This window comes from Bubalus kerabau, chromosome 5 (assembly GCF_029407905.1).
Source record: "Bubalus kerabau isolate K-KA32 ecotype Philippines breed swamp buffalo chromosome 5, PCC_UOA_SB_1v2, whole genome shotgun sequence".
Classification (NCBI taxonomy): domain Eukaryota; kingdom Metazoa; phylum Chordata; class Mammalia; order Artiodactyla; family Bovidae; genus Bubalus; species Bubalus kerabau.
The window spans coordinates 43145439-43166952 of record NC_073628.1 but is presented as its reverse complement, the minus strand read 5'-3'; the positions used below and the strand labels follow the sequence as shown (position 1 = coordinate 43166952).

At 35.3% G+C, this 21514-nt stretch overlaps 1 protein-coding gene and 1 pseudogene across 4 annotated transcripts in view; both read right to left on the bottom strand.

Annotated features, from left to right (window-relative positions):
- Positions 1-21514, bottom strand: part of EED (embryonic ectoderm development) — a 31137-nt gene that overhangs the window by 2714 nt on the left and 6909 nt on the right. Inside the window, exons 3-11 of one of the 4 annotated variants that reach the window (XM_055581559.1) lie at positions 21280-21372; positions 17604-17669; positions 16172-16297; positions 15454-15535; positions 12499-12590; positions 10616-10749; positions 8512-8617; positions 7468-7552; positions 7293-7367 (exon numbers count right to left, since the gene is read on the bottom strand). In XM_055581559.1, coding sequence (XP_055437534.1) covers positions 7293-7367; positions 7468-7552; positions 8512-8617; positions 10616-10749; positions 12499-12590; positions 15454-15535; positions 16172-16297; positions 17604-17669; positions 21280-21372 — 859 coding nt within the window. The remainder of the gene's footprint in view (positions 1-7292; positions 7368-7467; positions 7553-8511; positions 8618-10615; positions 10750-12498; positions 12591-15453; positions 15536-16171; positions 16298-17603; positions 17670-21279; positions 21373-21514) is intronic. The other 3 variants (XM_055581558.1, XM_055581560.1, XM_055581557.1) reach the window with 3 other exon arrangements.
- LOC129652672 (small nuclear ribonucleoprotein E-like) lies at positions 13204-13662 on the bottom strand (annotated as a pseudogene).

Below are 21514 nucleotides of genomic sequence, written 5' to 3'. Positions count from 1 at the left end.
GTGACTCTTTTAAGTGCACAGTTGGATTGACAGCCTGTAGAGCTTTCTTTAAAACACATCTTGGTCCCAACCCCACTGAATCACAATTTCTGAGAGAGGAGGCCAAAGCAGCAGAACTGTAACATAGCTCTTCAAGTGCTTCTTACTGACTGTACTGGTAAAGGACCCTTAGTCAGTAGAATCCCCTCACAGAGAGCTAAAGCATAGGGAGGTAAAAAGAGTCTACCCACACTAATGGATGGCTGTACTTGAAAGTCATCCAGAGAGCTCCTAACAATTACAAATCCGCAGGTCCTTGTGCCAGATGTAGAATACATGGGGATGAAGCTTAGGAATCTGTTTTTACAATGTCCTCCCAGTAGTTCTGATGTGGAGCCAGATTTGAGACCACCAATACTCAGTTCAGCCTCTTACCTAAAACGCAGATATCTTTTCCTATCATCTGATTAAGTTCTAAGAGCAGAAATTTTAGACCTACTGCCTTTTTACATCTGCTTCCAGCAACCAATGAAGTAGAGGTACTTTTCCCTATTCATCTCACTAAATACAACTTAAGAGTCTGAAGGGCAGGGAGGAGGCAGACTGGTTAAGGACCCTGGGACATGAGGGACACTGAGTTCCTTGGTTTTCTTTTGCCTCCTTTCTGTATCCCAGACTACATGCTAGAGAAGGTAGTGACTCAACAAAGCTAAAGACAAAACAAACCCCCCAAAGCCTACTCTCTCCAAAGGACCAGTAAAGTGGCAACCCAGCATAAGAGAAAATTTTCAGGTAAACAATACCACAGAAAAAACTGTGGACCTGCCCACATACGAACCAGCAAAGTCCCAGTGGGGATCCCTTCTCACAGGTGGTAACTAAACACTTCAAGTACATAATACCCTGCTGACTCCTCCCTACCCCTCATGGTAATGACGTGACTCCTCCTCCTCCTCTCTGGCTGGGGTTGTATTAGAGGCAGGGTAGCAAAGAGTCAAGAGAAGTGGACGACAGAGGATGAGATGGTTGGATGGCATCACTGACTCAATGGACATGAGTTTGAGCGAGCTCAGAGAATTGGTGATGGACAGGGAGGCCTGGCGTGCTGCAGTCCATGGGTCGCAAAGAGTCAGTACGACTGAGCGACTGAACTGACTGACTGAACTGAGCAGAGCACCAGGATGTTCACAACCACCTACCACAGTGTCAGCCGAGACCACCCAGGGAGCAGTCATGCGGGCTCCAAACCCCACTCTGCTAGGGCGGTGTCAGCGGAGTCCCCGAGAAAAGCCTGAACTCCTGCCCCATAGAAAAGAGACATCACCACCAAGTCAACCAAGTGGGGAATGTCCCCTGCGACCTGCCAATCATGAAGCAGCATTCACTTTACAGCTGAAAATTTATCAAAGGAAGCCTGCTGTAAGAGAGCTAAATAAGAGCCCGAGTTTCCTAACAGTACCCAAAATATCCATATCTCCATCAAAATTCATTTTTCATACCAAGAAATGTAAAATCTCAACTTTAATGAGAAATTATAACAAGAGACACAAACAATGAGATGACACAGATGTTAGAACTATCTGACAAGGATTTTAGAGCAGAGTCGGACACGACTGAGTGACTGAACTGAACTGATCATAAAAATGCTTCACCCTAATACAAAATTAAAAGTAAAAAATCTGGAAAAAAAGATGGTTCAATAAGAAATTACAAACACACTTAGAATACAGTCTCAGCAAAGAAAAGAAAAGATAAGAACCATGTGGAAATTTTAGAACTAAAAATACTATAATCAAAATAAAGAACAACTGAAGGGCTCACCAGAGAAGAGAGATGAGAGTCAGTAAAGTTAAAGTCAGAACGTAGAAATTACCCAATTTGAACAAGACTTGAACAAAGAAGTTACCAACTGAAAAAAGAAAAACAGACTTATTAAATGACAGAGTCTCAGGGACCAAACAAAAAATCTAAAGTATCATTAGAGGAGAGCGGGGAGAAAAAGGGGATTAAAAAAGAATTTGAGTAATGGCTGAAAAATCCCCATATTTGGGACGAATTATGTCCCCTAAAGACCTACAGATTCAAGACAGTAAATGAATCCCTCAAACACATCAATATCAAGCTGAGCACAGTCAAATTTCTGAAAACTAAAAATAAAGGAAAAAAAAAAATTCCCAAAGCAGTTAAGTCAGAAAGAATACCTAAGCTATAAGGAAAAACCAATTCCAATGGTGGCAGATGTCTCATTACAAATGACAGAGACAAGAAAGAGGGGGAACAACATTGTTCAAATGTTTAAAGAAAGAACTGTGGGATTCACTGAATCCTCTATACACTTCAGGAATAAATTGGAAATGAGGACATCCCTAAACTAAGAAAAACTAAAAGAATCTGTCAACATTCTAAATCAATAGCTACAGAATGTTCTACGAACAGAAAGGAAATGATAAAAGAAGGAATCTTGGAATATTAGAAAGGAGGAATGAACAACAGAAAAAGCAAAATGAGTAAACACAAAATTCTCCTTTTCTTCAAGTTTTTAAATTCTGCTTGATGGTTCAAGCAAAAATTTTAATATTATTTAACAAAGTTCTCAATTGTAAAGGAAATATTTAAAACAATTATAAGTGCAGGACAAAGTGGGAGATAAGCTTCCTATACTGCATTTAAAGTGGTAAAATGCTGATATACTGATTATCACATACATATACTGCAACTCCCAGAGCAAATATAAAAACAAAACAAACTACACAAAGAAATACACTCAGAGGTAGTACAGATAAATCAAATTGGAATTTTAAAATATGTGCGTATAACCTACAGGAATTTAGGGGAGAAAACCCAGAAAAATGAAAAAAAAAAAAAAAAAATTAAATGTCAGACAATGTAACAATTGGTAAGTTTAAGGCTCAAATACAGTCTAAATTTACAAGCTAAAACAGTTTCTCAAAGTGAATTAAAAAACAGTATGACCCAACTGTATGTTGTAAGAAACTCACTTCAAATGTAAGAATACACATAGATTAAAGGTAAAGGGTTTGAAATAGATATACCATGTAAGCATTAATTAAAGGAAAGAAAGAACGGCTATACTATAAGATAAAAGGAGACATCAAAGCAAAAAAATCTGCCAGAGATAGAGATGGGCCTTCCACAATGATAAAAGGGTCAAGCTACCAAGAAAAAGCAATACTAAATGTGTATATGCTAACCAACAGACCTGCAATATGTCACAGAACTGAAGGAGAAAGGGAAAAATTCATGATTATAGTTGAAGACTTCAGCACTTAAGAGCAGACAGACATCAACAAAGAAACAGAAGAATTCAACCACAGTCAACCAATAGGATCTTGGATAAGGAAATGGCAACCCACTCCATTGTTCTTGCCTGGAGAATCCCAGGGACTGGGAAGCCTGGTGGGCTGCCGTCTATGAGGTCGCACAGAGTCGGACACAACTGAAGAGACTTAGCAGCAGCAGCAACCAATAGGATCTAGCTGACATTTACAGAACACTCCACCTAACAATAGAACACGTTCTTTTCAAGCTCCCATGGAACATACCCAAAACAGGGTCATAAAACAAATCTGAAAAATTTTAAAGAATCAGAATCATAAAGAATATATACTGACTGACCAAAATGGAATCAAACTAGAATCAGAAGAGAAAGATAATGAAACTTTTCCAACACCTAAAAACTAAATGGGCTTCCCTAGTAGCTTAGTCAGTAAAGAATCTGCCTGCACTGCAGGAGACCCAGGTTTGATCCCTGGGTTGGGAAGATCCCCTGAAGAAGAGAATGGTAACCCAGTACTCTTGCCTGGAAAATCCTATGGACAGAGGACCCTGGCAGGCTACATACAGTCCATGGGGTTGCAAAGAGTCAGACATGACTCAGTGACTAAACCACTACCAAAAACTAAATAGCACATTGCATATCAAAAAAATTTTTGTGAGAAGCAGCTAAAGCAGTGCTGACTGGGAAATTTATAGCACCAAAAGCTTACATTAGAAAAGTCTTGACTAAATAATCTAAGCTCCCAAAACTAGCAAACAGAAAAACAAAATACACTCATAGGAAACTAAAAAAAGGGAGACAGGAGGTAACAAAATAATTTTGACAAACTCCTAAAAAGATTGACAGAAGAGAAGAAGACATAAATTACTGATTTCAGGAATGAAACAGGGGCTATCACTAAAGACCTTGCAGATATCAAAAGGGTAATAAGGGAATACTCAAACAGCTCTCCACACATAAATTTTCTATTAGATGGGATGGATCAATTCCTGAAATAGCACGAACTACCACAACTCACCCAATATGAAACTTCATTAGAACAACCTTTTCACTTTTAAGGAAATCAAGTTTTTAATTTTTAAATTCCTCCTCAAAAATTTTTAGGCCCAAATGCCAGTATTATTGATATCAAAACCAGACAAAGACAACTAACAAAACTTCAGACCAATATTATATCTCATTAATACACATAAAATTCTTAACAAATATTAGCAAACAGAATTCAGCAACATATAAAAAGAATTATACAGCATGACCAAGTAAACTTATTCCAGTGATTCAATATTCAAAAACAATCAGTGCAGTTCATTGCATTAACAGGCTAAAATAGAAAAAACAATGATCCTATCAGTTGATGCTGAAAAAGCATTTGACAAACTTCAACACCTATTCATGATAAAACTCTGAAAAAATTAGGAAAAAGAACAACTCTCAACTGGATATAGAACATCTACAAAAATCATACAGCTAGGACTTCCACGGTGGTCCAGAGTGGCTGGCAATACAGGGGACACTGGTTTGATCCCTGGCGGGGGAACTAAAATCCCTCATGCCACAGGGCAGCTATGCCCACGCACCACAACCAGAGAGCCCATGTGGTACAAGGAAAGATCCTGAATGAGGTGACGAAGGTCCCGAGTGCCACTACTAAGACCTGACACAGCCCAAAAATAAGTACTAAAAAAGAATCATACAGCTGATATGTGTAATTGCAAAAGACTGAATTCTTTCCCCCTTTAACATAAGAAACAAGCCTAGGAAGTCTTCTCTTAACACATTACTGACCAGAGACATATTAATATATCTTTTGTTACCTGAATGCTATTGACTGGAGATGTATCAATGTTTTGGGTTCATCATACAACTTATGACTGTCATTATCACTTACATTTTGTTCCAACTCTGTGTATATTATAAACATAAAATTTTCAGAACTGACATGTCACGAAATTTGAGGAAGAATTTTTCAGTGAATTTTATGCAGATACGTTCTATGTCTAAGTGACATATATACTAGTGTCTCAGAAGATGATAGTTCTTCCAGAATATAGTTCTAATTCAGATGATGTGAATATCAGACCAACAAAAAATCTTAGTGATAGATTCTGATACAAAGTGAAAATGCTACAGTGCAGGAGACTGCTCCTGTACTTCTACAGCAGAGTGGACTGAAGACAACATTTCACAAAAATTGGAGGAATTACAGGTATGTCAGGTGTAACTGACCACAGGTACCTGTACAGTGTTAGTGAAATAACAGAACTAATTTTTGACCAGTCAAAATAAATATCACCGGCCACAGGAGTTAGTTTCTGCAAAAATCCCCCGGTCATTAATGAGTTAACACTGCTATTCAATGTAGCGCCAGAATCTTGTCAGTTAAATGAGACAAGAAATGGAAAGTTCTTTACAAATTCAGTTCAGAAAGGAATATACAAAAACTGTCCTTATTTAGAGATGAAATGATTTATGTAGAAAATCCCAAGTAATTAGCCAAAAAAAAAACCCCTCCAACTACCCTTCTTGAACTATAAGTAGTTAAAATAGATAGGACTCAAGATTAATACACAAAAATAAATTTATTTCTATATATTAGCAATGAACACAAAGAGATGGAAATCAGAAATACCATTTATTATAGTCACTCAAAAAAGAGAAATACTTAAGGTATACATCTAACAAAGTAGGTACAGGACTTGCATGCTCAAAACTACAAAATGCTGGGGGATTCCCTGGTGGCTCAGTGGTGAAGAATCCATCTGCCAATGCAGGAGACATGGGTTTGATCCCTGATCGAGGAAGATCCCACATGCCACAGAGCTTAGCCCATGCACTGCAGAGGACAGAGCCTGTCCTCTGCAACAAGAGAAGCCACTGCAACGAGGAGTCCACGCACAACTAGAGAGGAGCCCTCACTCGCCACAACTAGAGAAAAGCCTATGCAGCAAAAAAACCCCACCACACCCAAAAAACAAAATAAAAAAATTATATTTAAAAAAACCTACAAAATGCTGATAATAAAAAATCAAAGAAGGTCTAAATAAATGAACAGACATACCAGTCAAGGACAAGAAAACTAAGCAGAGTAGATATTAATTCACCACCAAATTGATACACAGGTTTAACACAATTCCAATTAAAATGTTCCTTACCCTCAAAGAAATTCCAGCAAGATTTTCAGTAAATGTAGACAAGATAATTCTAGACCTTATATAGAAAGGCAAAGGAACTAGACGAAAATAATTTTGAAAAAGAATAAAGTGGATGAAATCACTCTACCAATTCCAAGACTTATTACAGAGCTAGAGTAATCAAGCCTGTGTATGTAGTGCTGGTAGAGGGAACAGAATAGAATAACCAGAAACAGCCTCATACAAGCATGGCCATACAATTTTGAAAAAAGTGCAAAAAGCAATCCAAAGGAGGAAAGACAGGCTTTCAACAAATGGTACTGGAACAACTGGATAAACTATAGGCAAAAATGAACTTTCTACCTAAATGTCATATAAAAACTAACTTAAAATGGACCATAAATTTAATATAAAACATTACAAAAACTTTTGAAGGAAACACAGGGGAAAATCTTTAGGATCCAGGGCTTAGTGAAGAGCATTTCAAAATAATAGCAAAAGCATTATCCATAAAAAATAATTAAAAAAAAAATAAATTAAACTTTATCAAAACTGCAAATATTTGCTCTGCAAAAGACCCTGTTAAGAGAATGAAAAGACAAGCTACAGACTGGAAGAGAAAATTTGCAAACTACTTATCTGACACAGGATTTAGAATATATGAAGAACTTTCAAAACTCAACAGTAAAAAAAACAAAACAAATCCAATTAGAAAATGAGCAGAAGATACGAAGAGACATCATTGAAAGGATATATGGATGGCAAATAAGCACATAAAAAAGATGTTCAACACCACTAACCATCAGGGAAATGTAAATTAAGACCATGATGATGTATCACTACACACCTATCAGAACAGCTAGAATAAAAAATAGTGACAGTACCAAATGCTGGCGAAGATTCGAAGACACTGCATCTTTCATACATTGCTGGTGGGAATGTAAAATGGCACGGCCACTCTGGAAAATAGTTTGGCAGGTTCTTAAAAAACTAAACAAACGTAACCATGACCCAGCAATTGCCCTTCTAGGCATTTATCCCAGAGAAGTGAAAACTTACGTAAGTCCACACAAAAACCTACACACGACTGTTCAATAGCAGCTTTATTTGTAACAGGCCAAAAACTGGAAAGGACCAAAATGTCCTACAATAGATGAATAAGGTTAAATAAACTGTGGTACATCCATACCATGGGGTACTATTTAGCAACTAAAAGGGAGACCTATGATATACACAACTTGGATGGCATTATACTGAGTGAAAAATAATCTTAAAAGGTCCCATACAGAAACATTCTTAAAATGACAAAATCACATGTGATAAAATAACATACAACTATACATACACATACACTTATAATGTCAATTTCCTGGATTTGATACTGTATATATAAGGTGTAACCAATGGCAGAAACTGGGTGAAGGACGATGTGAAACCTCTCTAAACTGTCTTTGAAACTTCCTGTGGATTTAATTTCAAAATCAAAGGTTAAAAAATAAAAAAGTAAAATTTTTTCTTTACCCTCATTGGTAAGGAAAAAATAAATAATCAGGCTCTGCCCAAGAAAAAGTGAAATGCCCTGAAACCTATACCAAGAAGAAACTGGATAGCAATTTGTTCAAATCTGACAATCCTAAATGTTCAGATGACATCACCACCAACTTCCCTAAATTATCAGTAGAAAAAATATATATCAACATACTAGAGCAGGGGCTGGCAAACTAGAGCCCATGAGCCAACTCCATCTGTTTGTTTTTATACATGTAAGTTCACTAAAATGGACACAAACATTCAAAACAAAAACCAAAAAAAACACTACTGGCTTTAGATATTGGTAATTTTACAGTAACACTGGATATCAGAGAATATCATCTTGCAAGTTAACATTTTTTTTTCTTACTGGAGCACAAATTATAGTTCATCAGGATGTTTTATGCCTAAAATAAGTTTCTGAAGTTTCAAAGTATCATGAGACTTAAAAAAAAAAAAAAAAGCCATTTCCCATCTGTTACACAATTTATCAACTGCATAAAAAACTGTGCTCCCTGCAGAGTTCCAACTCACACAAACAATGGAAATACAGCTTAACAACAGTTACCATACCTTGGAAAGTATCAAATCACCTAACCATCGCACACAATCGACATAATTTCTATGTATGTCTCTGGTAGAAAAGTCAGGAAAATGAATTTTCTGAGAAATAAATGGCCTGAAATAGAAATAACAAAAGTTAAGAGAAAAATGTGTAGCAGAAGCTCACTAATTTTCCTTTTAGGATTTATAAAACTCTGAAAAGAAAAACAGATGAGTATTAGTTCGTCTATGTTCCTATAAAACTAAATACCTTCTGATCTGTTTACCGGCAACTAAAATCTCATTCCGTTTTTGTTTCTACATTTTACTCCATTATTAGCTCGCAACTGAATTCTGTATTTATCCTATGAAATTTCATTTATAATAACTGCAACTTTATGCCTTACTATATATAGACCAAAATCAATTATTTCAATTCTGGTTATCTTAACCAATAACAAAAGACATCTGCTTAGAGCTGAAAATTTCTCATAGAAGATGCTAAGCTACCAACTCAATCCTTTCATATTAACAATGGTCTATGAAAGTTAACACACCTACCTTATTTCAAAAGATAGTCATCTTTCAGAAACAATGACACACTTCAAAGTCTGGTAAAGATAAAGTTAGGTGCGAATCCTGCCTAGAACAACAATTTCTGAAGATGACATCTGACAGGAATTTGACATTTATTAGTTAGAACTTTTCCTGTATTTAGAAAAGTAAAATATGGCACAATTTTTCCTTAAAGATGTTTGTGACAAAACCATAAGCTAGAGAAGTTGCTACCAGTTCTTCAGTTAATTAAATGTATACCTAACATTTCTAATCTAGTAAGTGATTCAGTTTTTAAAGTGAAGTAACTGAAGAAGTATCACATGCCATGAATTAGTTGTATCTTGGGCACAAGTCTTCTCTTTGGCTTTTCCCTCATACATAAAAAGGATGTTGGGCTCAATCATTTCAAATACATTTTCCAATTCAAATTGTGGGATCTTTTTTTTACCTTTTTTGGGTGGCTCACAGGATCTCAGTTCCCCAGCCAGGGACTGAACTAGGGCCACAGCAGTGAAAGCCTGGAATCCTAACCCCTCGGCCACCAGGAAACTCCCAGATCTTTTCTTTATTAAAACATTAAAATGTTATTAATGACTTGATATAAATTCTTAACTACTATAGCTTTATTAATTGCTTTTTAGCCAAATATGTATTATAATCTATGGTTAACCTCTTTCAAGAAGACCAGCATAATTCACTGTTACTTTCTGTAAGCTGTAAAATACAACAACTTCTATTTATTCCAGAGCTCTAGAAAATATAAAAACATAAATTTAATATTGTACTAACCCCTGATGTTTTAAAACAGAATTTAAAAGCTGTGCCAATTCTTAAGAGGCCTGAGATGTGATGAATGTCACTGTATTAAAATATTTACTTATGGTTACAAATTCAACTAACAATCTACTCATAATGTGGGTCGATAACCAGGGAATTAACTGCTAAAATGAAAAGAGCAAACAAAGTTAACATTTACAAACATAGGATAGTCATAGTGAAAGAGTTAATAGCTTGATAAGATTCTGAAAAAGAGAGTAAATTAATTAAGAACTGAGGTTTTTCAAAAATAAGAAAACTGAAAAGTTCCCACAAGTAGTCCCTAAGAACAAAGCTCCTGCTTTTGAATTTTCTCTGTTTAGTGACATGAGTATCATTTAAAGGAAAGCATTAAAAAATAAATAAATAAATAAAGGAAAGCATTTATCATGAATTAAAGTTAAGAACCTCATTGAAAAAATTATGACTTACTGTCTTTAATTAGAATTTACAGGGTTGACAAGCAGTGCTAATAACATTAGCACATGCATAACTAAATAAAATATGTGAAATGGGCTACTAAATTAAGAGAAAAATATAACTGAAAGGGATTTTGAAAAATGAGCCACAAACATAATTAGATAAAAATAAAGGCTTTCATTTAAATTCAATGAGTTTTATGGCATATAAATTATACCTTAGTTATTAAAAGAGGGGGTTCTCAACTCCATACTGGAGACTTATATAACAATTTTTGAAAAAGTAAAACACTATTCAAAGGCATGAGATAGCACATTGTTTTAAACACTACAGCTGTTACCTGTTAGTTTTATTTGGGTTATAATCATAAGATTCCTTAATCGCATTCATCATTCTCTTTGAATTGATCCTCCAAAGTTTAAGAGAGTGATCCATACCACAAGACATTATTTTTTCACCCAAAAGATCATAATCCTGTATATAAAACAGAAAAGCTTAAATTAAATATGTAAATTATTTCCCCAAATTATGCTGATTTTCATCTCATGTCCAGTATTGTGAAAACTGTATTTCAAACCACAACACTAACATTTTGTGTTTCATATATACAGGCCATAAGTCACAAAGTTTTTACCACTTTCAAGATTTACTTTTAACTGACTTGTTATCACCACAATATATGAGCTTATGCAATATGGCAGGTAAGAAGTAAACTCTTTTAATTTAGTTTTATCTATTCAATTATCTTTAGCCAATTTGATTTTGAAGGCTGAATCTAATGCTGAGGTAAAACAATTATTCTATGACATAAAAACCTGAATGGTTGTTATTTTTCTTTGTCCAACCCAGATGAAGCAATGAAACTGGTATCTGCATGTGAAATTAGGAGTCCTTTAAACAACTGAAATTTACTTGTACATCTAAGCCAAAACACTTAGATAAGTTGGGTACCTTGGTTTTAGAGTTCACTTTTTAAATGAATAAAGAAAAATATGTCTTAAAAAGGAAGCAACGTTTCCTCATTTGCTGTTTACTAATTTTTAATGAGCTCCTAACAGATCATCTGTTGTAACAACCTTATTCCACACCTCATCTCACAGATTAGACACTGAGGCTCAGAGATCATTATTTTAGCACACGGTACATGTGTCAATGACAATCTCACACATCAATCCTTCTAGCAGTGAACTCCTATTGGTACAAAAGAGATACAACCTACCCCCTACTTTCATGTTAAGAAATAACAGTAGAGAGTTCTATTTAAGGAGAGTACTTTCCTCATTAATCTAGATATTCTATGTTAATCCAACCTTTGAATCAATCATGAACACAGTTTTACAAAAGCCTGAGAGCTTCAGGTTTGGTGTTTATTGAATTCAGAAGTCTGGCAGCTGTAACTTTTCCTAATAACCTCACTATCAATAGCAACAAGACACCTCTAGAGCCAGAAGCTCTCATTTAGTTTTTAAGGAAGGACAGTAGTCTTTGTTTTTTCACACATAAAGCCAGATGGAGTTCTGCAAGTTCTAGAAAATCCTTTAAGGTAGGTATGATTCTCACGAAAGCATATAGGAATATTTAGTACCTCCAATTAAAATATCACATGCTTCAAAATATAATGCCCTTTTAAAATAGTTAAAAAAAAAACCCAAAAACTGAAGAGCTGTAAGACTACTAAATAAGTATGCTACACACAGAACGTAAATAAACCTAAACACAAAATCTGAAACTTAACTAAAAACACTTAATATCACTACAACAGATCAACAGATTGTAATACAAAGCATAAAGACAACACCATGCCATCAAAGGGAGTTATCTAAAAGTCAGTGTGAACAACACCTCCTAGAAATGAGTAACTTATATTTCAACTTCAAATAAAAGGTGAAAAAATTTCTTAATTGCCAAATAGGTTAACCTTTTCCTTTAATAACTGAGAAACAACAAAAGGTCACTTCGTGATTTTAGATGAAAAAAGGAAAAGAACAAGTTCACAGAATTCTTTCATGAGAATCCAGGCGCTGGTAAAACATGTGCAAGAGTACAGATAAAACACAAAGAGCCTACTTGCTTTATTTCTTCATCTTTAAGTTAAAACCTTGTCTGTCACAGTAAATGAAATACCTGCCTGCCAAGCTACATGAAACAAACCACACGCTTTCTTATCGGGAGTGCTCCCAGCTTTGTAGCCTGAAGGTCACTGCCCTGCAGCTTTCAACTTACAGCACTTAGAACTTCATCTCTGTGCCCTTCTACACCTCCAAATATTGCCACCAGAGTGTCCGTCTGGATATTCCATAATCGTAAAGCATGATCTAGTACAGACACAAAAAAATAACAAACTTTTATCATTCATTTACTGTGGACATTTAATATGTCTTTAAAGAAAAAACTACCAAAGTCTGGACTTAACTCATTCACAGTAATGACTAAGAAGGAATCCATATCATATAGGAACTTAAAATATTTATATTACTTGTAGATTTAACTAGGTATGAGTTCAAACTTTCAAGGGTACTAGTTTTTCCCTCTACCATACCCACATTTACAAATTGAAGAGAACAAAGTAGATTTATAAGATCTCTATAGTAAATCTAAAAATACAATTGAAACATACACATATAGAGTATTATGGACCTTTCAAAAATTCTATAACTGTATCTGAGCAATCTCATTTTCCACTGAACATCAGCAACAAAATAAATAGAAAGCAATATTCATAAATATAATACCAAGCAGAGTTTGAAATATAACAATGTCTATATTGTATAATATTAACATTATATAATATATTGTTAGTAGTGGAAATAAACATTGCTACAAAAATGACTTCTTTTTGTAGCAATGATTTCAATCTGCATCCAAGTTTTTGTGCAGACATTTACATTTCTCTTGAAGATACATGTACCTAGGAGTGTAATTCTTTTTTTTTTTTTTTTTAACAGTCCCACAGCATTTATTGTCATCTGGTAATAACATAAGGATGAGCAGAACAATATGAATACATGTTTTAGAACTACATCTCTAATAAAGGACACCTAAAACACCAACGGTATTGCCAAACAGTTTCTCACTTCATCTGTCACTTCTAGTTGGAGACACTTTGGAGCAGAGTAATGTTATCTCCTTTTAACATGATCCAACCCAGTTATTTTCTTGACTTTGTTTTAGAATGCATCTCTTCTGCATCATCTAATACGAGGTTCATATACTCATCAAAACCAATGATACAGCCCTCTATCCGCATATTCACTTGCTCATAAAGCCACACCTGAATCCGCGATCTATTTTGCAAGTATCTGAAGATGAGATTGATGGGCTGCACCATCACCTTCTGGCCCTGGCCCCGGTACGCCATGCTGAGGAGTGTAATTCTGTTTATTTTTTTAAGGAACTGCCAGATTGTTTTTCAATGTGCTTACACATTTTACATTCCCACCAACAATGGATGAAGGGGTTCCATATTTTACTGTCTTTTTGACTGCAGTCATCCTAGAAGGTGTGAAGTGGTATCTCACTGTATTTTTGATTTGCATTTCCCTAACAACTAACTCTTGAGAGTCCCTTGGTCTGCAAGGAGATCCAACCAGTCCATTCTGAAGGAGATAAGCCCTGGGTGTTCTTTGGAAGGAATGATGCTAAAGATGAAACTCCAGTACTTTGGCCACCTCATGCGAAGAGTTGACTCACTGGAAAAGACTGATGCTGGGAGGGATTGGGGGCAGGAGGAAAAGGGGACGACAGAGGATGAGATGACTGGATGGCATCACCGACTCAATGGACCTGAGTTTGGGTGAACTCTGGGAGTTGGTGATGGACAGGGAGGCCTAGCATGCTGTGATTCATGGGGTCGCAAAGAGTCGGACACAACTGAGCAACTGAACTGAACTGAATGATTAACAATGAGTGCTTTTCCATGTGCTTATTGGACATTCTTGCCTATTCTTTGGAAAGATGTCCACTTAAAGCCTTTGTTTGCTTTTTATTTGGTTGTCTTTTTATTACTGAACTGTATGACCTCTTGATTTAAGTCCCTTATTAGATACACACTTTGCATTTTTTTTTTTCCCTGTAAGTTGTCTTTTCCTTTCTTGAGAGTTTTACTTGCAGAAAAATTCCTGTTCATTGTGAAAAGCTGTTTGAAAAAATGCTCTAACACAATGGGGGAAGAGCAAGATTAAGAAACTGTGATATTAAGAACAAGTAAGGCATTATGGTCTATGTTACTTGTAAAAGAATATCTAAGCCCAGTTACTGTTATTAACAGAAGAGAAAAAGTTATCAGCTCTCTTCTTAGGTGTCTATTTCCAAACAAGCCTTTATAGTTGAAATATCACACTGAAATTTTTTTCATGTAAGAGTTTTAATTTGAGGATATCTTTTAATATGGGGGTTAGGTTATATGTGTGATAGCTGTTAAGAAAAGAATACATTTAACTAGAATAATAATGTAAAAATATGAAAAGAGAAAGGGCAATAAAAAACAAAATGTAGAAATAAGAACAATTCAAATCACTTTAGAGAGCTCAGAAATGATTAAGAATGATTCAGAGGCCTGTCTGAACCCAAAATAAACTTCTAATGCCAACATGGGCATACAGAGCAAGACAATGCTTTCTCTTTGTAAGGAAGGAAAATAAGGAAGAGCTTACGCTGGATAACTTAGCATTTTAAGGAATCCTGTAGGGAATCTTTTATAAAATAGAAGCTTTATAGAGAGAGGCAAAAAACAGCATTATGGATTTTCAGATACACTATTTCTTATTACATGGTTGGAAAGCATCAGATGATTTGCTAGACTACCTTCAAACTATTAAAAATGTTGCAACTTCGGTGATCTGCCATTAAAATTAATAGTTTACTATGATAATTCAATTGAGGATAAAGTTCTAGAACTATCATAATGCAATATGGTAAAGAAGGGTAACACACACCTAATCCTCAGTGTCAATTATTTTATCTACATCTTACAGGAACAGTGTATTTCATGGTCCCATTCTCCAGTTCTTGGTTTGGGGATGCTAATGTAGCCCAAGATTTTTCTAAAACTTCTTTCTTTTTAAATTTGGAATTTTCCCTTAGATTAGTTTGTCCCTAAGTTAAACAAAACAAAACAAACAAAACCCAACTCACTGCCAAATAAATACAACTATACAAGGAAATATTTGTTTCTCTTACCTTTACTTACTGACAGGAGAAGATTTGGATCTCTTGGGTGGAATTTCAGCTCATTGATAGCATTTCCATGGCCAACATAGTGCTATAATAAATTTAAGATACTTCAACTTTCATATAAAAATAAATAAATTCATTTTCATTAATCTTAAATGAATGGAAAAATAATTTCACTTGAAGCAGTGGTTCTCAACCTTGGCTGCATATTAAAATCACCTAGCTTGAAGGAAAAGTAAAAGATGTTCAAGTCCCATTTGCAGATATTCTGAGGCACAGCAAGGATTTAAGAGTCTCAGGTAATTCTAATGTGCCCCCAGGGTTAAAGTGATTTGTAAAATTTCTTTTAGTATCAGCTTCCAAGGCTTCACTTTTTAATTCTTTACAAAGTATCCTTGACTCCATACTCCTATTTAGGGGTTCTTGAAAAATGACCTCACTCGTTAGTTATTGTTCATTTAGAGCTTCTCAGGATAAAGCAAAAGAACAGAAATGATTTTAACAGAAAACAGTGCAAATGATAAAAATTTCCCATTTATTCCTTAATTTGCATTATTCAAATGTGACAAAGGTCTCAAAAGACTTGTCTAAAGGAAGCAACAGGCAAAGTACAAACCAAATTAAAAACTGCACAGAAATTGACTCCATTTTAAATTCAACATGGCAAGTTTTCACAGGTGTGCATACAAAAAAAGCAGATCTACAATTTAACAAGAAAACCCACCTTTATGCACTGCATTGTTATGGGATTAATTATCCTAATTATGCCTCTAGATCCAGCAACAGCCAGCAGGGGATGGCTTGTATTGCTATCATATGTCCACGCACAAGTGTAAAAGTTTTCATCAGCCTAAGAAATCCCAGTTAAGAAATATAATTTGTTTTTGAAAAGGAAATACATCAATGATCACAATAATGTCCAAAGAAGAAGTTCCCATTTTTCTTTATACCATCAGGGTTGAAACAATGAAGATTTTAGGTCTAAAATCTATACCAAGTGATCAAACAAACCCAATCTTTCCACTCAATTTTGATTACTATTTTGCTGTTTGCACAACTATTTACCTGTCTTTTGAAAGCAGCCACAGCCAATATGTAAATGAATAGGCATAGGTTGTATCCTCCCCAAAATTTATCTATAAAAACAGATTTCCGGAGGAAGGGACAGTCAAGGACTTTGGGAAGATCATGTATACACTGCTGTATTTAAAATGCATAACCAACTAAAACCCTTGTGTAGCACATGGAACTCTGCTCAACATTATGTGCCAGCCTGGATGCGAGTAACGTTTGGGAGACAATGGATACATGTATATGTACGGCTGAGTCCCTTCACTGTTCACCTGAAACTATCACAACATTGTTAACTGGCTATTCCCCAATACAAAATGTTTTTGGTATTAAGAATAAATAATTAAAATTAAAAAACAAAACAAAACAAAACCAGGTGTCCAGTTCCACAGGCTGTAATTTGCTGACCCTGGCTCTATGTCAATAACTCTACGTGCCTCTAGATAAAAATCAGTTAACTATTCAGTTTTCCACCTTCTCCTGTGTGAGACTTTCTCAATACTGCCAAAGGTCACCTCCTTCCTTATCACCTAAGGGAAGACTAAAATGTTCTTTTTCTTACTTGCTAGGTTTTTCAAATGAATCTGGAAGAAATCTTATCACCAAGCTTTGACTGTTGTATCCTCTGGCTTTTTAAAGCTTTCTTTTTCTTTATAAACCCATGTTTTACAATATTTCATTTCCTAAACAAACACGCTTTTTTTTCCCTGTAGGCTCTGCTGACCAAATACTTGATATGACTGTCAGGCACAACTTCTGATCAACCCAAATTCACCAATATCCCTGCCCTGAAATGATAAAAATCTAAGCAAGGTCAAAGAAACAGCAAGTTTTAACTACGTTCTGCTATCACTTTCTATTACTGGATTTCCAGCACTCATCTCTAGCCACCTGTACTGTCCGCCCTCATATCCACCCTGACAGTGGCTTCGCGGGATCAGGAAAACTAGATACCAAGAATCTCTTGGGTAACAATGAAGGAATAGCATTGGATAAAGTTAAGAAAGTAAGGTACAAAAGCTTTGGGGTACTTATTCAAAGTCAATTTCTTTAGCCAATGATACCGAAAACCCAGGAAAGGATACATCAGCATCCACGTAAGACTGCAACAACCGGATTTCTCCTTGTGAATGACATTCATATAAGGTAACCTAATGAAAACAAAAATACAGAAAAGTCTATCTCAAATACAGAAACACACTCTTCAGCTTTTGAACATACTTTATTTTACTGTGCAGTACAGTCAAAAAAACTTTTTTTAAATAAATAATACAGAAAACTATTAAAAAAGGAGAACTCCTTTAAATTTAAGGAAACCATTATAAACTCTAATACATTACATAATTTCCAGAGTATATTAAACACTGTAGTAATAATAATGGTTTCTATTTCCAATGTTTTCAACTTATTCATATAACTGGACCAATTCTTCCAAGTAAATAGAGTTGAGTACCTCACAGTAAAGTATAACTACTTCCTAAAACTGTGGTTTATCCTCTGTTTTTTTTTTTTTTTCGGTAGTGCCATACGGCTTGCAAGATCCCAGTTACCTGACCAGAGACTGAACTTAGGCCCATGGCAGTCAAGGTGCAGAGTTCCAACCACTGGACCTCCAGGGAATTCCTGTGGCTTATCCTCTTTAAAGTCTTTGGGTAGTTTTAGAGCATTTATTAATAACATAAAAGAAAATCTAAAATTTGCCTCATGAACATTGCTCATCAAATATTAACTTTCTGTTGTACAGTGGCCCTTTCCATTTATCATTTTCTAAAATTAATAACATATTCACTTTACTCAATTATGTACAGTTGTCCCTCAGTATCTGCAAGGGGATAGGTTCCAGGACACTCACAGATACCAAAATCTGAGAAGGCTCAAGTTCCTCATATAAAATGGCATAGTATTTGCCTATAACCTCACACATCCTCCAGTATACTTTATCTTTAGACCATTGCTGCTGCTCCTGCTGCTGCTAAGTCGCTTCAGCTGTGTCCAACTCTGTGCGACCCCATAGACGGCAGCCCACGAGGCTTCCCCATCCCTGGGATTCTCCAGGCAAGAACACTGGAGTGGGTTGCCATTTCCTTCTCCAATGCATGAAACTGAAAAGTGAAAGTGAAGACGCTCAGTGGTATCCAATTCTTAGTGACCCCATGGACTGCAGCCTACCAGGCTCCTCCGTCCATGGGATTTTCCAGGCAAGAGTACTAGAGTGGGTTGCCATTGCCTTCTCCTAATACAATGCAAATGCTATGCAAATAAAGGTGCCAGCACAAAGCAAATTCAAGTTTTGCTTTTTTGGAACTTTCTGGAATTTTCTTTTCTGAATGTTCTCAATCCATAGTTGGCTGAATCTGTGGATGTGGAACCCCAAGGATACAGAGGGCTTACTCTGTAACACTAAAATTTTTTTAAACACTTTTTGATGTGGACCATTGTCTTTATTGAATTTTTTTTACAATATTGCTTGTTTTATGTTTTGGTTTTTTGGCCCCAAAGCATGTGGGATCTTAGCTCCCCAACCAGGGATAGAACTTGCACCCTCTGCATTAGAAGGCAAAGTCTTAACCACTGGTTCGCTAAGGAAGTCCCTGTAATATTACATTTTTAAAAATCTCTTTCCATTTTTCTTACAGTTTAGTCATGTTAGTAATACTGTTACTAATTTTAATAAGTCTATAAGAACTCTATAAAAATCCTTTAAATCACCTATTAATAAGATAATCTCTACATTAATATTCTAAAAGCATATTCTTTATATGGACATTAACTAGGTCATGTCTTTAGAAAGTATTTTGATTAAAAAAAAAAAAAAAAGAGGTCCAAATAGCAGACTTTCTTATAATTCAATAACCTATAATTCAATGTCATTTTAAGTGAAACTAGGGATTCTTTTTGTTACAAAGCCTGCAACATTACAAGAGGCATTCTGAAGCACAAGTTGTATTAATTCTAATTACACCAACATGCCAATTAATAATAATGATGGTAAAGTTAGTGAAGTATGCTTATAGTGATGTCTTAAAAGTGAATTCAAACCAATTAATGGATTATATTCCCAATTCTCGGAAAAAAATAACCTTAATTTTTTCTTTGAACTGCATCACGTTCCCTCTGAATCACTGTTTTCGAGCTACATATCATAACATACACTTGGCTAAACATAAAAGGGCTGTTATCCAGGTTATCAACTTAAGTAGTGAGTTTCAAATTTTCAGAACTTTAACAACCAATAAAAGCGTCTTCTCTGAATGTAGGGCAACTAACTAAGCCTGTGTGCCACAACTACTGAGCCTATGCTCTACAGCCTAGGAGCCACAATGCTGAGCCCACGTGTCACAGCTACTGAGGCCCTAACGTTCCAGAGCCTGTGCTCCGCAACACGAGAAGCCACCTCAGGAAGAATCCTGTGTACCTCAACTAGGGAGTAATCTATGCTTGCGGTAGAGAAAAGCCCACACAGCAACAAACACCCAGCAGAGCCAATAATAAAGTTATATATATATAAAAACTTCTTTGAAGACTTCCAGGGAATTATTTAAAGCCAAATTTTACTTTTCGGAAAATAGGAATAGGAAGGATTTAGCCCAGAATAGATGCATGCATGTTTGTAAGATTTTCAAACTTTCAGAAAATAAAAAGAAAAAAGCTTGGAAATATGCTGACATTTGGAAAATACTCAGCTGACAACTCCCAGGTTGGTTTTGACTGATAACAGAACACTAACACTAAAAACATAGATATAGGAAACCAGTGCATTCAAAATCATGGTCTTTTATTTCTCTAACAAGCTTAGCACAATTACTAAAGAAGCATAAGATTGAATTTCACTCAATTAAAATAAAGTTACAGAATACCTCCCAGATTCACCTCCTTCCCTTCCCCTCTTGGGCTAAAGGTAAAACAAGTGACTTTACTGTCAACCCATACCAGTTAGTCAATTTCCCCCATCTTTCTATTTCCAAATACACCAATCTGTTTCTCCGTTATTCCTCATAACTCCTAGTACATTATTAATGAATAACCAGAATGTAAGTTAATTAAAAGACTTATTATTAGGAAGACAACTTTTCCAAAATGATTTTAATTTAACAGACTCCTGAGACTCCCCGGTAGGCACTAGTAATCTTCCTTTTTCCCATTCATTTAGAAGTGAATGGAAATAAGTCTTTGCAATCCACTTTTTCAGCCGCAGGTTCAACTAAAAAGTTAAATAACAGTTTACATCAAATCATGTCCACTACGGTTTTTTTCCATGCATTCTCTCAGTTCAAGATATTCTGGCTTCCTTAAATAAAAATAATTCAAAACAAATGTTTACTGTGTATAATTAAAATATTTTCAGTAACTATTATACAAATCCATTGGATTTATGCTTTGCATTTATAGAGAGCAACTAATTACATTTATTATTTTTAAGAAATCACAGACCTGTTACTCCAAGTTGACAAACAACTATCACAGTCACTTGGAAAAAGCAAAGTCAATTTTTTCAGCCACTCAGAACAATATTTATGAAACAAAATATAAATAGAGACTTGTTTCATGAACAATTTTATGAGTATATATGAAAAAAGATGTATTTTCAGTCATGAATATTAGTTTTAATTTTCGACAATTTCTAGAATGTTTCATTTTTACATAAAGGAATGATACTGTCAAATTGGCTATACAAAGTTTACTTCAAAATCATTACACTTCAGTGTTACACTAATACCAGAGACTGATGAGTCAAATGCCAAACAGCCCCTTAACACTCACTCTGTTGCTTCCTACAGTTGCAAACACTAATGGATCTCCTTCTTTACTGTGCCAGTTAAACTGAACTCCAAACAATGGTTGATTATGATCTTCCTATAAAATAACCAAGAAAATAGAAAAATCAATATATTTTAAAAACCAGAAAGGTAGTAAACTGATCATTCCCATTAAAAACCTTCCCCTCCACAAAATGCAAGCTGCAATTTTATCATACATAAACTGACTTATGACACTT